Source organism: Dysidea avara, chromosome 13 (genome assembly GCF_963678975.1).
Source record: "Dysidea avara chromosome 13, odDysAvar1.4, whole genome shotgun sequence".
In the NCBI taxonomy this organism is placed as follows: domain Eukaryota; kingdom Metazoa; phylum Porifera; class Demospongiae; order Dictyoceratida; family Dysideidae; genus Dysidea; species Dysidea avara.
In genome coordinates this window covers 13,806,559-13,824,787 of record NC_089284.1, presented here as the reverse complement: position 1 = coordinate 13,824,787, position 18,229 = coordinate 13,806,559, and the positions used below count along the sequence as shown (strand labels likewise).

The 18,229-nt window shown below is 39.4% G+C and overlaps 2 protein-coding genes across 2 annotated transcripts in view; both read right to left on the bottom strand.

Annotated features, from left to right (window-relative positions):
• LOC136242265 (ankyrin-1-like) overlaps positions 1–14,767 on the bottom strand; it is a 57,569-nt gene extending 42,802 nt beyond the window's left edge. The window contains exons 1-2 of the mRNA XM_066033679.1: positions 14,709–14,767; positions 1,390–1,613 (exon numbers count right to left, since the gene is read on the bottom strand). Of these exons, the coding sequence (XP_065889751.1) occupies positions 1,390–1,608 (219 nt within the window). The 5' untranslated portion in view covers positions 1,609–1,613; positions 14,709–14,767. The remainder of the gene's footprint in view (positions 1–1,389; positions 1,614–14,708) is intronic.
• Positions 8,632–9,987, bottom strand: LOC136242264 (uncharacterized). The gene has a single exon (XM_066033678.1). It carries the CDS (start codon positions 9,985–9,987, stop codon positions 8,632–8,634), a length of 1,356 nt encoding a protein of 451 aa, XP_065889750.1.
• Positions 14,768–18,229: the final 3,462 nt, after the last annotated feature.

Genomic DNA, 18,229 nt, shown 5'->3' with positions numbered 1-18,229 from the left:
ACTTTTCTCTACAAACATTTATACTCAAGTTTACAAAAGGTGTCAATGGAATTCTACCCAGCCTTATGGTCCTCAATAATCTAAGCTGTATAAAAAAGGTACAGTCTTCAAAAGCCTGGGTGAAAAAAGTTGTGAAATCAAAGGTGGCAGCCATGAAGTGGCTGCAATGATGTTAAATTGATACCTTACGCTGTCACGTCAGTAGCAGGACAAAGATATGTGCAATGTATGTATGTACTGTAGGCACTTGTTGGGATGAAGATATTTATAACAGACTATTTGCAATTAAACTATAAAAAAAAGCTGTTGTAGGGGTATATGCTATCTGTATCAAAACAGCAAAGCTGTGAAAAGGGTGCTACCTTGTAAAAAGCCAGGGTGAAAAAGTTGTGAAATCAAAGGTAGCAGCCAAAAAGTAGCTACAATTATGTCAATCATTTTTAACAATGACAATGCATCATAATCACTCTGCTATTCCTGTAGAAAAGAAAATGAAACAGGTACAATAAGCCCCAAAGTGCGTCAAACAATTTTAATGATGACAACATGCCTGATCAAAGAAAAGAACAATTTGGTGTATGCACATTTAATATTTATGTATGCAGTGGTCCCTCTATAACCTGAACTCATTGGGCCCTGAGTGTGTTCAGATATTCAAAGAGTTCGGATATAGAAGCCCATTTATATATACAGAGCCTTGTTCAATTACTCTAATAGACATACTTTAGACAAAATACTCTAATAGAACAGTCACATCCATAGTTTGGATAATGTAAAGTTTGGATAATCAATGGCCAGATAATGGAGGAACCACTGAACTAATGTGATTTGATTCATGAATGCTCTATTAGGGTGACTGCCTTAATAGAGTACCTTGATCATATGTTACATAAGTTTGGCTTTGCATTTACGTAACACTGTAGCTGTGCTTATTCCGATTTCTGGAGTTTAAGTTGCAATGCATAGACTGTCCACACACTGATTTTCAACAAGCTCCCTTGTCCTGTGAATGGACAATCAAATATGAATCTGGATCAAACTTGTTACCGATGATCGGCTTTCACATCAAAACTCCATTGCCATTACTCCATAAAGGCTTGAGCTGCAAAGCAATCCCAAAGCCAGTCGTAGGCTTGCTTTGAAGCTTGTAAAGTAAACAACATCTATTACAAAATAGGCAAGCTGTGATAAAAGGTGAGGCCTTCAAACAAGTCAGAGTTTTAAAAGATTGCTGCAACATTTGCTTTTTCGGCTGTCACCTGTGGTTTCCCAACTTTTTAAACCCTAGCTCATTTAAAGATCCCACACCCCTTCTTACAATTTGGCTGTTTGACAAGACTAATAATGATATCTGATATTACATATGTGTATACAGAAGTGGAAGCTAACCTCGGCCAAAGGTTTCTGTGGTTCGCTATTTTTTGAAGTGAATACATCATCTTGAACTGAAACAATGCTCTGATTCTCAGACTTGTTATCTGTAGAAGATGTGTTATCGTTGCTTTTTGTGACATAACTTGTTTCTTGCAATTGGTCAACATCCACTAAAACTGCAGCTGCTGGAGAATTACTATCCTTAGCTTGCATAAGAAGTAAATCTGAAGACATCTTTCCTATAGAAATATATTATTATATATACACAAAGCTTGTATATGCTATGAATATAACTTTGCATGAGCAGCTCAAAAGAAGCCTCAATGCATTCCGTAAGTTAGAGTCAGTGTAGGTAAGTAACTTTAGGCCTGGCAAAGTTGATTTACAGTTTTATTTCATAATCCATTAGTTTTAGATTATGAAACTATTTCTAGTCTACTGTTTCCTATTATTAATTCATGATCATTAGCTCTTTTTTTTACTGATTACTAATACACAACTTTGCTTGTCAATTACAGTACAGCTATTTCTGCATATATTCACAGTGTAACAGTGATGGTCACTAGCACATGCATATTTACCCAGACTTTGTAACCATCAAAACATCTAGGACAGATGCACAAGAGGTCCAGTTAGTCTGTGACTTGTGTGTAATAACTCAGGGTACATAATCTTTTTCAACAGCATAATATTATTATATCCATGCCAAAACAGCAAAGCCATGAAAATGATGTAACCAAATTGAAGAGGTTAACCAATGCATACAGAGAAACATATACAATGAAAAATCAGATTACTTATCTCAAGTAAACTACGCAATAAATTAAGGGGCGTGGTTTCCTTTCTACAGTAAAACCGCAACTAGATAATTAAGGGATGTGATTGTGGTGGCGTGTTCTGTTTAAGGGTATGGTTCCCATGTGATCAGTTTATAAGTGCAGTTGCAGGTATTTACTTACTCCCTCTTACAGTTATGTAAATGCTTCATATTGTTTTGTGGCATCTAAATATTAAGCTCCTCTAAGGAAAGTGTTAATATGGAATGGTTTCCTATTGCTGAAAAATGCAGTGTGGTCATTACTAGAGTAGAGCTGTACTGATAATCGGATCAGTGATCGGTAACTGCCGATAAAATAATAGACTATTTTCCTTTAATCAGTAATCAGTATTATCACACACAAAATGACCAATAGTGATTAACGTGCACATATGCAATGCTAAATGCCCACGTTGTTCAATATGGCTGTCAAGAAAGCGATATAAGTCCGTGCCTCGTGGCAGAGATTCTATGAAGATGTACACTCATCCAATCTTGTGAATCATCTGAAGTCTCTACATAGAGAATTACACAAGGAATATGAAGATAAACATAAGTAATATCTTGAAGATGAACGAGCAAAGAAGCCTAGTACTAGTAATCAACAAACATTGCTTGAATTAGAGGATAAATTGCATCCTTTGGATATTAACGATGCTCGAGCACAGTGAATTCATCGACTTTTTGTTGAGATGATATAGCTCTTGACACACAGCCATTTTCTATGGTTGAAGATATGGTATTTCTTCAACTGTTACGGTACTGGAGCCTCCCTAGCAGGAAGTATCTCATCGAGAAAGTCTTCCCTGCAGTTCATTATGATCTGATGTCCAAAAGTGAGGGAAAAGATGGAAAGTGTGGACTACTTTAGTTTCACAACAGATGCTGGTACTGCATCACTGCTTAGTCATACTGCCCACTGGCTAACATATGATTTTACTAGAAAGTCTGCTGTTTTATATGTACAACCATTAGAGGATTCCCACATTGGTGGTGAGTATTAGAGCTGTACCGATATGGGTTTTTGGCATGTACCGATATCCGATATGGATACTACCATAAGAAGCCGATAACCAATAGTCAATCCGATATTTGCATTACAAACAAAAGTCATAGATAATCTATGCAAAAGTGTACATACAACAATATGTGGATACATTCATTGCTCACTCTATGCCTGTGGTGATAGTGGCTTGGGTTTCTATTGTGCAATCCAGACAATTAGGCACCCGCAAACAATTTTATGCATACTCCCATGAAGCCTTAAACTGATATTTCTGCATTACTTTGGCTTGTGCGACAACTGGTACATTAGGTTTCCTTGGTTATCCTGTGACTGTTCTTTTATATTACAAAGGTACTATATAACTGCTTCATTTACGACTGATAAGCTTTAATTTCCAGCAACAAACACTAGAATCACGTGCATTAGTATGGCTTCGGTAGCATTGCACTTACTGTACAGTGAACAATAAGCCACTGCCATTAAACAGCCACATGGATAACATAGAAAACCAATATATAATCCATTTATGTACAAACTATTGCTGTATAAATATATCGGTAGCGATATCGGTCCTCCTACTGTTCTTACCGATACCGATATTGGTAAAAAATGCCATATCGGTGGCCAATATTTTGGCCGATCCGATTATCGGTACAGCTCTAGTGAGTATTTGGGTGGAGTATACAAGAAAATGTTAGGCCATACCTAATTGAAAAGTTGTTGCTCGGATTTATTATACAATAAAATGGGTCAGTTGGTAGGCAAAAAAAAAAAAAGAGCTAGCTAGGGCTACAGCTTTAGATATGTTTACAATTTATGGTCACAAGCCATACACTATTTCAAAATAGATCAGTATGTCACAAAACATTTAGCTGCATGCAAACCTGTTAAATCCCTTTTTTAAATGGATAAGCATAGTTAGTAGTTCAATGAGCACTGATTTATTGGTATAGCTATCATTGAAGAACACATTGGTTTTAAGTGATCTACACCTGCAGATAGCTAGCATTATATTTGAGATCAAAATTGTAACATCTGACTGTTCTATTAGAGTATCATGATCTTTTGTAGCAATTACAAAAATATAATTTCTAGATGTCACGTGATCTATTATTTTTTCTTTTCTTAATTAAAATCTGTGCAAAATCGGGTTGGTGGGGTCCGAGCAACAACTTTTCAAATAGGTATGGCCTTAGGATTTATAGTGAAGAACAAGTGTATTTAGTGTTGCAAGCAGTTAATATTACTAAAGCAGTGTGAGAAATGAAGAACAGTACAAGAAACATCTCTGCAATCTCTACGGAAAATATGGGTGATAAGCTTATTAGTTACCAAAACAGCCACAGGGAAGCCATATCGTGCTACTGTGAATTGACACAACCTTGCATTGTCAGCAAAAGAACTGGGACACAAAGGAGGACAAAGGTAAGGTTGTGATGCATGTATATACTGTGGTTAGTGAAAAAGGATGAAGTGATGTCAAACAGTGAAAAAATCAACCCCATAGCCTTAGGCTGAAGGCATCAGTTAGTCTGTTAGTAGAAAATTCAGTTAAATGCAAAATTTTAAATTTCCATAAAAACTTAAGCTTGTTGGAAGGGTTTGGGGTTGCTCTGAAGCAGAGACAAATATAATGGTCGGTCACTGGATATTCACCGTCCAAATGGTCTGCATGTCTGACCATAAATCAGGATGCTCAGACATAATGTCCTAGCTATCAAAACAAAAGGGATGGAACCTAAGGAATACAGTTTATCTGTTTGGTTTATGGCTTGTACTGCTAATCATAACTAACACTTGGTTGCTAGGAGACACTACATTCTTACAACCCAAGAGGGGTAACCATGAATGTACAGGCCTCCTCCCATTCAATTAGCAACAGTTGTTAGCTCACAACAGCAACCATCAATGCTGTGTGCAGTTAATACAAGTGTTAATGGCATTGATTTTAACTAGTATATTCTGACTCTAATTGATTGAAATGTCCTATGACGACTGATCAAGCCTACACATGATAGGACATTATGGTGGGTCTACTGCTGAACATTATATTTGTCTCTGTTCTGAAGGCATTTTTTGGGCTTGGTTATGCTTAACCAATACCAACAATCTGCTCTGAAGGATGAGGCTGTTTTGGGTAATTTTTAAAGGGCAAGGAAGCCCAAAACTCTACGATCCCTAATATACAGTACCACTGATAAATTTGATATGTAAACTTAAAAGACAATTTTGTATGGCTTCATGACTATCTAGAAGTGGCTTTATAAGCCAGTCTAAAAATTTCCAAAATGCCCTCAGGCAATGATTTTGATGTGGCACCATTTATTAGATCATTTAATATACCTTACTCAACTTTCACAGAAAATTTGGTACTTTTATCACAAAGTGAAGGATTTTGCAAAATTGGGGCTTAGCCATTCTACTAATACAATTGCAGACTGCCCTTAGGTTAAATCTCATCACAATGCCATAGGAAAGACTGTGTTTGGCACTCAAGATGTTGGCCATCACCCATTCCATTCCACCAGCATGGTGAATGAATGAGACATTCTCTATAGCTACCTCATGAATCTGTTGTTGGTATTCACATCTCTTCTCCCTATCATGCTGTTGGTATGAAGATTGGTGTCGTATACTGACACAATAGCAAGCACTCTCTAACTTCACGAGGTTACTCTAATTAACGACTATTCATTTCATACGCATGCGTACATCTGTATACATGCATATACAACACTCCTCCCCACTAAAAAAAGGAAGGTCCTACTACAACATGCAAAAAATTTCCTATTATAATCAAGAAGAAACAAAAATTACAATGTCCTAATGAAAAAAAAATATTTTTGTAATTTAATAAGTTGAAAGTTTATCCAGTCAGTTCATTTCCTCAATTAGTCTCTTATTTGGAATTCGTACTCTACGTAAAGGAACTTCTGACACATCATCCACCACATGACCGCTTCCTTGTGACACATCAACATCACTACTTTGAGACTCAAGTTCTAGAGGTACTTGGATATCTATGCTTTGTTCAGCATGCCATGGACGCATGTGATCTACATGGGCTTTGCGGAGCTGACCATCTACTAATACTTCATAAGCAAGTGTTCCCAAACGCTTTGTGACCTTGCCTTTGCGCCATTTAGATGTGGCTTTGGGACGCAAATCACGAACAAACACTTGCTGGTCAACCGAAAACGATCGCGGTGGTTCATCACCAACCTTTGCTTCTGCTATCATATCCAAGCGATTTGACAGGCAAGGATGTACTAATGACAATCTAGTACGTGGTGATCTACCAAGTAAAATCTCAGCTGGAGTCCTCCCTGTAACTGAATGTGGTGTGTTCCTATAGCTTACTAGAAAGCGTGAAATTTTAGTTCCTAAGGTCTCATTGCTTGAGGATTTCTGCAGAGCTCTCTTCACTGACTTAACTAAGTTCTCAGCTGCCCCATTTGATGATGGGTGATATGGTGGTACACGACGGTGATTAATGCCATTGGCATCCATAAATTGCTTAAATTCAGCTGACATGAATGGTGGTCCATTGTCCGAAACAACGGTGATTGGCAAACCATGTGTGGAGAAAATTACCCTAAGTTTCTCAATGGTTTGCTGTGCTGAAGTAGAACTCACCAAATGAACTTCTGGCCATTTTGAAAAAGTGTCTATTGCAACAAGTAACGTGTGCTTCCCCCAGCTTGCATGATCTATGTGTATTCGCTCCCATGGTTGTTTGGGAACAAGCCAGGGATGCAAGGGGGCCTTAGCTGGATTGTCAGCTACTAAAGCACATTCGTTACACTCACGAGCCATCTGTTCAATATGTGCATCTAGCTTGGGCCACCAGACGTAGCTTCTGGCCAGTGATTTCATTTTAGTCATTCCAACGTGGCTAACATGTAACTCTGTCAACAACATCTTGCGGAGGGACTTAGGAATGATGACTCGCTTTCCCCACATTAAACACCCATCTGTAACTGAAAATTCATTAGTTTTACGATAGTAGGGTAAAAGATCTTCTGATATCTTGGATGGCCACCTTCCATGTTGTACTGATGTTAAAACTGTGGCAAGATGTTTATCCTTGCTAGACTCCTTGGCCACTTGAGCAGCTGTTACAGGCAATTCATCAATGGCCATAACGGCATGAACCTTCTCAGCACTATCACGCTTACTGCAGCTATGCATGTGTGACATACAATCAGCACACGTATTGTATTTGCCTGAAATGAATTCAATCTTGTACTGATAGGCACTTAAGAGTAATGCCCACCTCTGCATTCTGGCTGCTGCTAGCAGTGGAATACCTTCTTTAGGCCCCAAAATTTTGCATAAAGGTCCATGGTCGGTAACTAATGTGAAATCACGACCATACACATATTGGTGGAACCGCTTCACAGCAAATATGATTGCCAGGGCTTCACGCTCAATCTGAGCATATTTTTGCTCAGCTGACTGCAAACTACGAGAAGCATATGCTACCGGCTGCTCTGAACCATCCTGCATAACATGCACCAGGCAAGCACCCAATCCTTTTGGTGAGGCGTCACAATATATCTTGAGAGGTTTTTTTACATCATAATGAGCCAGTACTTTTGGTTCACACAATAACTGTTTTGCAGCTTCGAAAGCCTTTTGCTGTTTTGCTTTCCATGCCCACTTACTGTTTTTCCTCAATAATAAATAGAGAGGGTGGAGGGTGTGTGATAGGGATGGAAGGAACTTGGCATTGTACGTCATCATTCCAAGAAATGACTGTAGCTCTTGTTTGTTGACTGGTGGGGGAGCCTTCTTGATGCTCCTGACTCGCTCCTCAGTTGGTGTGATCCCATCATTGGAAATACAATGCCCTAAAAATTCTAGACGCTTCTGGAAGAACTGACATTTCGCTCGTTTTACATGCAGGCCATAATGACGAAGTCTGTCAAGAACCTTGTGCAAGTTTTCCTTATGTTCAGCTCGTGTCCGGCCTGTCACCAAAATGTCGTCAATATAACAAACCACCCCCGGGAGCCCTTGGAGGACTTGAGCCATGGCTTTTTGCCATAATGATGGGGCTGTTGAAATTCCAAAAGGGAGCCTGGTATACTGAAAAAGGCCCATGTGGGTGTTGACGGTTAAAAAGGTGCTGGCATTCTTTCTTAACTGCCATCTGCTTATATGCTCTCGCTAAATCTAATTTAGTGTAGGTTTCACCATTTGCTAGTGTGCTGAATATTTCCTCTGGTGTCGGCAGTGGGTAAACCTGTGAGCATATGACTGGGCTTATTGAGACTTTAAAATCCCCACAAATGCGAATACCACCATCTCGTTTGTGCACTACTACTATGGGAGAGGCCCATTCACTGGATTCAACAGGTACCAGCTCCCCTTCAGCCACCTGCGACCTAAGTGTCTCCTCAACCTTGTCCTTGATTGCAAAAAGTACTGGTCAGTGCTTATGGAAACGTGGTGTAGCTGATTCATCTACTGAAATAGTGGCTTCAATCCCACGCAATAAGCCAAGCTCTTCACTAAAAACATCGGAAAATTCAGCTAGCAACTCTTCAGTTTCTGACTGGTTAATGCTGTAAGAGTTATTCACTAGTTGTGGCATCAAGGATGCAAGGTCGATGCCAAACTTACGCAGCCAGTCTCTACCAAACAATGGATATTTTCCAGATATGTCTACCACAATAAAAGAGGCTTCTATTTTACGACTGTGCAACTGTACTTCTACAAACGATTCACCATCTACTGTCAGTGGGGAATGATCGTACTGGTGCAGATTAATCGATGATGGACTGAGCTGACACACACTCGCTAATTTCTCACTAAAGATTGGAGTGGGAACTGTCGAACGTTCCGCTCCCGAGTCTACTTCCATCTCGATTGGGACCCCATTAATGGTGACCGTGACTAAAAATTTCTCTTGTGACTGATTTCCTATTTGGAAAATGTTGTGCATGTCACTAGAACTATCACTATCACTAAAGTCAGCCATGCCATCCACCTCTACTAGATTCATGCCACTGTGCTTGCTCTTAAGTTTGGGGGTCTTTGCTGTATCCCCCTTCCTACTACTCTGGGCTCTCTGACGTGGGTTACGACAAACCTTAGCTAAATGGCCAACTTTGAGGCACAAGTGGCACTTAGCAGTCTTGTATTTACATGCTGAAGCTAGGTGTCCTCTACCACCGCAACGATAACAATGGAACTTATCACTACTACCCACCTGGTTGATCTCAGGGTTAGTCAGCTCATCAGGAGGCTCCTGCATGGTTTTCACTTCCTGAGCAACTACTTCAGCAGCTCTTGCACTCTGGAGTGCTATGTCCGCAGTGAGACCCTCCTTACACAATAACTCCTTCTGGCACTTTCTATCACGAAGACCACAAACAAACTGGTCTCTAATTGCTGTTTCTAAATAATTCCCAAAATTACAAGTCTTAGCAAGTCTTCGTAAATCGGCAATAAAATCCACCGCTGTCTCCTCTTTCTTCTGAAGACGCTTGAAGAACTTATATCGTTCGGCAATTTCTATGGTTTTTGGCCGGTAGTGGGCGACTAAATGTTCCATAATGGCGTCCAGTGTCAGTTCTGAAACAGGCGTTGGGCTAGCCAAAACTTTCAACTTTGCGAAGGTTGCTTGTCCCAATAGCGTTATAAACATTGCCTTCTTGCGGCAAGCAGCATCAGCATTTTCCCCGCGAATGTTGTTAGCTAGACAGTAGAAATCGAATCGCTCTCTAAAATCTTCTATAGACTCCTTGGACGGGTCAAAGTCTTTCAAACTGCCGTGAGCCATCCTCGTCGCCAATTTATGTCGTGTACTGACACAATAGCAAGCACTCTCTAACTTCACGAGGTTACTCTAATTAACGACTATTCATTTCATACGCATGCGTACATCTGCATACATGCATATACAACAATTGGAGAGATTAATTTAAGAGATAGTGCTAAAAATTCTGACAAAACGTATTACCTCTTAAATCTCCCTCCCTAGAAACCATTAGCTGCAATGTCAAGCTTTACATTACAATCACGGTTGGTTGTTCTGTGCTAGACTAGCTATTGGGTAGCTATTATATAACTACTAGCCAATAAGTTGCCACTCATGTTCCAGTCATTACTTTTATTGTTTTTGAGAAGTAACTATTTTGGTAAGCCATAGTATATGGTAGGGTAGGATGTAGTGTAGTGGATGGTACTGTCTTGTTGATCGTGTCGTTGGTAAGTAGTGTAGAGGAACTGTAAGTGATAATTCAGTGTTGGTAGTATATTTCAGGGGCGGATCCAAAGTTTGGAAAGGGAGGGTGCACTTTGCTGAAAAGTTGGAAAAAAAAGGTCACAGCAATAATGGTTGTCCTTTACTAAATGCATATACTATAAAGTATATAAAGATCCTTATTCATAGCTTCATAGTTAAGCTACACTGCCTCATGAACACTGTGACTGCTTTATTAGAGTCACTGCTCTATTAGAGTATCTCGATCTGCAATTTTTTTGAAAGGGATGAGGGGGAAGGGGGGGGGGAGGGGGTACGTGCCCCCTGTGCCACCCCCGGATCTGCCACTGTATTTTATGCAATGTTTGTAATCAAGATACTTTGTGATGAGTTCGGAGAGTTGGCCATAACAACTGATCTAACATGAGAAGTCATGATGTTTAAGCACAGGCTGAATGCAGAGGAACTCCTGCCTCCCTAGACTGCACGCTGTCTGTGGATCAAGTCACCTCCTGGTCTGGGATATTTTTCTGCATTCAACAATTTAGCAACATGTTTCTGACTCCCTACTACACAGGCTTAACTTTCAATAGCCTTCTTTGCAGATCCTTAGTGGGATAATAAATAACATTATAGTAACCATTCAATACCCAATGAGCTGCTCTTCATTGTACTTTCTCTACTGAGGTCTATAAAATCTCCAGGGTCCCATAGATGCATATTCTAGTTGTGGTATAACCATTGTTAAATAGGCAGAATTCCTAAGAGTAAGTTGCCTTGAACATTTGTGACTGAATTTGACAAAACAAGGCTTTGACGCACAAAGCTTTGTTAGGAGATATGGCGATTTTAAGGAATCATTGTGTAATAACTTCCCAGTGCCTACAGCTGTGCAAACAAAATTTGCACCAATTGTTCATCTGTTCACTAGCTATCACTGAGTGGGTGTATACATTTCTGATACCCAAAATTTGCCCTGTTTTGAGCAGCTTTTTTCGAGCGGGTAATAATATCACAGATGGTAGTACTAAGGGTGGGAGGGTGGGGGTGGACGGTGGTCTTAATATACGGGTATAAAATGGAGTAAGAAGACGATTGGAGTCCAGAGGCCAAGTTTGGGCTGTCCATGGCCCTCCATGGCCCTCAAATTACTCCAAATTGACTGAGAACACTATTGGCGAGCTCTCTGTGAAGTCCCAGCTCACTACACACCATTATCACAAAGCCATGGCCATTTAATGGTGCCAATCTCACACTCGTGGCTTTGACAGGGTCGGAAGAAAGCTGCTACAGAAACCAGACTTGCCAGTGCTGAAGGAAGTACAGTGTGAAATATGATAGTGTATTAGGCCAGCAATCCATTTCTGGTAAAATCGTAAGTTTGATTTTGTGTGTGTGGAAGCCTTGTTATATGAAATCCGGTCACATTTACATTTAAAATTAAATGTTCTAACTGCTTTGGACATATATGTGTGGTGACCATTGCAGAGATTTACGAAGTAGCTATGACTCCCAAGTAAGGTAGTTGCTTCACTGGCTTACCTTTTTCATAGGTTGAAGAATTAAAATAAATTTTCACTAGTGGGAAATGAAGCTAAAATACCACAAGAAACTATGAATACAAGCCTCATATTCTTGCACTGAATTTAGCTACTGTGTACCCGCACATATCTTCTCAAAACCTAGCTCAAAACACACTGTGGCTACTTGCAAGTTGTTCAGAGGCATAGCCAGAACCTGAGCCACGCCCGGGCATCAATAATTGTAAACTATAATAAACATCAAGATCGAGATACTCTAATAGAACAGTCATCCTAATATAGCAGTCAGGCAAATATAAACAATAGTAGCTACACTAATAAATTTCTATTCAGAGGGTATAATGTTTAGGTGGTATGTAGCTAACAGAAAGCCATAAGATCCAAGATCGAGATACATCACCCTAATACAGCAGTCATCCTAATACATGTAGCATAATTATATTGCTGAAAACACTCTCAAATTCAATTTCAGAGGGTCTAATGTTCAAAAGTTTCCTGAGGGAGCATGCCCCCAGGCCCTCCTAGGCAGTGGCATAACTAGAACCACACTGACACCAGGGCCTAGTGCAATCAGTGGCGTAGCTAACCGAAGGTGATGGAGTGACACCCCCCACACGGAACACTTAAAGTCACGATTGTACAAAAAGGCTAATGACCCAATGATGGGCTAGCCAACATATGGTGTAGTATTAGCTAACTTATCATATCTAAGTAGCTGCTTTATTACAAATTACTATCTAATGTCACCACCACAGATTGAGCTTCATCTCACTCTCATGTGTCTCACTGGCTGTACTCCAACATATTCATCCACGATCAAGTAGAGCTATACATCACTGGCAGTATAGTTATTATAACGCGTTTACGTTAGACACTCCTGGCCACACTGATTTCGTCCACTGAATTTAGTGAATTACCACTACAGATTCCAGTTTGACTCCTTATCTCTATTTCCGAGTAATCCCCTCTACTTCAATATATAGCAGACCAACTCTCTCAACAATTCATCGCCTCGTAGTGCAGTTTATCAGTGTTATCTCAAACTTCAATTGCAGAAGGTCAACCGCCTTTGTTTAAATGCACTATCACATGAGTAAGCTAGTCTAAAAATAGGAACCATGTGTGAGTAACTAATATTTTCGTTACTTGTTATCTCAAGCATGGATGATCCTTTTGTTAACTGTTGCATCACACGTTCACTACATGGAGTGAGTGGAAGTGTTCAAGAGAATAGCACTGAAGAAGCTGGCACGTGGACAAACTGAGCACGTCCCCCCCCCCCCCCCTTCGTTACGTCACTGAGTGCAATGAGTAGAAGTGTTGTGGACGGCAGAGTAGAGGAATAATTTGCTGGATTGGGGAGAGTTCGCCTCTCTGCCCACAGCTTGACGTGAAGACTTTCATTTTCTTTTATTTATTGACAATTAGCTATGTATAAAAAATAAAATTGCTGACACCCGGGCCTAGCCGGGTTTAGTTACGTCACTGCTCCTAGGTTGGCATGCTCTGCATGCTAAAGTGTGCTTCACACACTGAAGTATGTCTTTCTTATATTGGCTTGCTATAAATACAAGTATAAAGAAAAATTAGACTAGTCGTACAGGTTCAGACTTGACCCCCCTAGCGCATTCCAATAACTTAGGCACGCGCTTCAAAGAGGTCTGTAAGGGGGGCCAGTCTGACATTCCAGCACATTTGCAATAAACAGTTAGCAAGTCGTTGTTATCTTTCCCTCCCACCCACCTCCTCAATCTCTTCTTCCATTAACTACAAAATGGTTAATGTGACATGGCAGTGCTCTTTTGTCTCAGAGAAAGTTGGGTGGGTTATCCCCAAAATGCAGAGGAAAACTAACCGATGTGTTATTTTCAGGAAGCATTCGAGCCTGAAACAATAAGAGTGCTGGTCACTGTAAAATGCTAATAATAATAATAATAATAATAATAAAGAGGACAGACATGCTTGCTAATATGCAGGCAGTCAATTGCCCAAGGGTAATGTCCTGCAGGCTCTGGTGTCAGTTGAATCTATTTACGGAGAAATATCAGTCCCATAATCCCATCCTTTATAATGCATAGCTTACATAGATACATTCCAGGATCCGTGTGTGACTCGTTGAATCCGGCATTGATATATCTATACTTGTTTAAGGGAATTAAAAACTATCACGTGATCGAGAACCTCACTGTGATTCATTAAAAATGTTGTGACAATCAGCCTTATCACAAACTAGTGCCACGAAATGGTTTATAGTACTGTTCACTCGTGTATCTAAGCGTTCCATCAACTATCCACTGCCACGGTCCGGCCTGCCTGTCTGCACTCCCGTGTCGCTACACCAGCCCATGAGCGCCTAGCTTGTGGCACACCACCTTAGCTACCAGCGACAGGTATGTAATTGGATAATTCTTGACATACCCAACTCTTCCGGCACTGATGAACGTCATACACCTCAAAACGTACTAAAACATCGATGATAAAGTCCTCCGGTCGTTTTGAAAGACGTGTTCAACCGCTTCAAAACGATTTAGCTAGCTATTCCCGGCCTTTGAAGTGCAAATTTGTGGTACGGCTTACTCCTCGATAACAATGATTAAGCGGCTCTGCTAAACTGAAGTTTGTAAGAGAGTTTACAAAAGGTGTCAATAGCTATAACTAGGTGAGGAGTGCGCGCGTAAACCCGGGCCTTTACGCCCTCCAATAATATAATCTATATGGCTACACCATACCCCATATACGACCACACTTGATACTAACCTTGATATGATCAGCGAAAGACAACAGCACAGCTAGCTACCAGCAACTGTCCATTCTCCTTTTTACCAGAGACGCCATATATATATATAGTACAGTTATAGTTACGCATGCGCAATAGTTAAAGGACTCAAGTGTTCCGCTGCAGATACACTTACGTAATGTATAAATACTAATGCGTGCATGAAAGGATCACGCCTTATAATTTTGCTCCGGGCAGTTTTCACATGGTGTATATATTAAACAAGTTAGCTACAACAAGAAACCATGCATGCATGTTGGACCATGAACATGCAAAATATACTCATAGAATTATACACTGTAAAAAAAAAATTTCACTACTAATTTCTACAATACTCACTATTTTTGTGTAGTGACCTTCTTTTGTAGTGATCCTCACTACACAGTAGTGAATGATATCAATTCAAGCTATAACCATGCATGCACAAGCTAATTGCAAATGATTATAGAGCAGCCATCCCACACAGCACTAAATAAATAATGTCTAGACATTCTACATGGATGGGCGGCTCCAGAAATTACAGTGGTTCAGACTTTTTGTACATTGCCAGGGGCTATATACAGCATTATAATATAGGTAGAAAGGACAGCATGCTAAGGTACACCTACATGTAGTATGCATGCCAATCTAGATAGGTCTGCAGCAGGGGCATGTTCCCCAAGGGCTGAAAGTTCAAACTGCACAAGATTACTTGTATAGGCTTGTGAAAAAATAAAAAACCCGGCTGAAGGTGAAATAAATAAGTGACATAGCTATTTCAGTTGTGTTTAAAAATACTTTAATTGATTCAGTTCCTTACTCACTTTGTGAGTAGCTAACTTAATTATTATAAATAAAAAAAACATAGGCTAGGTGATCGTGATTATGAGCCACAGTATAGTGGGGTTATGCAGAGTACTGATTGTTTGTTAAATGCATGATATTGTTTGTGTAACAGAAATGCATGTCAGGACTTATAGCTAATCAAAGAATTTAACAATAATTGGAGCAATCTCACAGCCCTATATATTTATTGAAGTTTTCACTAAATAATTCTTCACATTGTTTGAGTACATAGGTGCCTCCTCTAGTGCTAAACTGGAAATACCATCACGAATGTCAGTCGATGGCAAACTCAACAGTACCTCATGCACTGACCTGCAGGCATGTATATAGCTATAGGCTTTATATAATTGTAGGTAGATAGGAAAGAGGTAGCTACCTACATACACTGTTACTTATTATGATAGCGAATGAAAATGACTGCTATACAATGCACATCCTAGACAATGGTTGCTCCATATTCTATACAGTTTGTGGAGACGTTTGCTGGAATGATGAGACTGGTATTGCACTTTAATCACGGGATGCAATAATTAACTCATGCTACCATAGACTGTATACATACAAGAATCCATAAAATAAAATAATTGAATATTGTAATTATATTCTTCCTAGTTAAATATTTCTGAAGAAAGAAAACCAACTCAGTTCAGTGCTTATACTACTTCTTTAAAGGAAACAGCACATGACATGTGATATGAACTAGGTGAATGCATATAGCATTGTACGGGCAAGCCTTTAGCTACTGCAATTTGGTCTACTTACTTGTACAGATTAATTGGTCAGCTATTAATCATGCAAAGAACATTATAATCACATTACAATAATCACAATCTATGAAGGTGAATTGAAGTAATAAAAGATCTGATCTAGTGACAAACTTGACATGTACTATATAGCACACACACGGCATCATATTATGCTATCATGTTTGACAGGACAGAATGAAAATCTTGTAGTAGTTTGTGGCTATAGTCATCACTTACTGTTGCTTGGTTAGCACTTAGGTGGCTTTTTGATTATGATGTTTGGTCTACACTTCCACAGCTTTCAAATCTAATAGAGCACTTTATATAGCTAATTACTAATTACCAGAAGCCATGGAATGTTAATTGGATAATACATCGGCTATTACATCTAGATCTATACTGGAGTACAAACTCACTTCCTTACTTATACCACTTGTGATATTACTAGACAAATGCTTGAGGAACCTGAGATATGAGTATTTAGTGAATAAAAAGTTAATGTATGCATGTTTATGATGTACTGTAGGTATAGTTAAGGGCTTTGCTATAAAGTTAGCTATACATGTGGAAGTTGATTAGTGGCTACAAAATTGATGACTAAGTAGATTCAGTTAAGGATGGCTAGCTGGATTGTTGCTAATAGATTTTTCCGTACTAAACTGTTGATGTTTAGCTATTTAATAACTTATAATACAGTATGATAGTACTGTATAGTAGGGACCACAAAGGTTTGGGCATGGCACATGACATCATCCAAAAACCAGCCTCACTTTTCCCTAACGATGATGAGGCAGTATTGGTTAGGTAAAAATAAGCCCTGACAAGCCTTCAGATCAACCTGAAATGCTTTCAACAAGTTGCTATGGAATTTTTACGGAATTTTCTACTGACTGACTCACACCAAGGACCAGACTCCAGCGACAGCAAACATGGTATTATTTGAAATGAACTTTTTTCCTTTGATGATCCACTATTGTCCAAGCATCAGACCTTAGCAGTAACAATCATGGTACTGTTAGAAACAAATTTCCATTGTTTGATGATCCCTTTATCGTCAGCAAAGTGGCTCAATTTCATAATGAATTGATGTGTTTAGCCTCCACTGCACTGTCTGTCGGAAAACTTGACTAGCTCACTACTGGCATGTGCAGTTAGAAAGCAATTCAGAGTAGCTGCGGAAACTCTGCTTCAATCAACTGAAGACTTGTTGCACAAAGAATTAAACCTTACAGTTGTGTTGGAACTTTTATGATTTGTATTATAATTGCCTTCACCATCTTCACTAAAAATACAGCTTTAACAATTGTAATCATTTTAAATTAATGATTCATGTAATGGAGTAGGGACCATACATAGCACATCGATAAAAAGTACTGAAACAAGCTGGAGTAGTACACGATATTAAATCACAGTAAAACAATAAGAAGTGTTATATCCCTATCATGCACTACAGTTTGTTTCAGTACTTTTTATTGATGTGCTATGATCCCTATACTCTAGTTGAAAATTCCAAATATTTTTGTGTACTTGTTGTTAACTTTTTTTGTAAAATAAAATTTATAACTGGTGAACCCACGCATACTGCATCAAAAGAAATAAATGATGCTGCATGTCCCCAGCTATTAATCATTGTCTGGAAAGTGAAGTATCCATTACACTTCTTTGTCAGCTATGTTCAGCCCATTACACAGCATTGCGAATCAAGAACTGTTCGAAAAGCACCTCTGCAATCAAAGTAGTTGAAAAATACAGACAATTTCCGTTACAAAGAGAAGCCATCTCGCACTATGGCTACCGTCAAATCAACACCTTTCACTGTCAGCAAAGATGAATGGGACACAAAGGAGGATGCCAAAAGGCACGTGTCTGGCTGAAGCGACGTCGAACAGTGAGCCTGTAGCCTTAGCTGTTATCGAGATACGCTTGTCTGA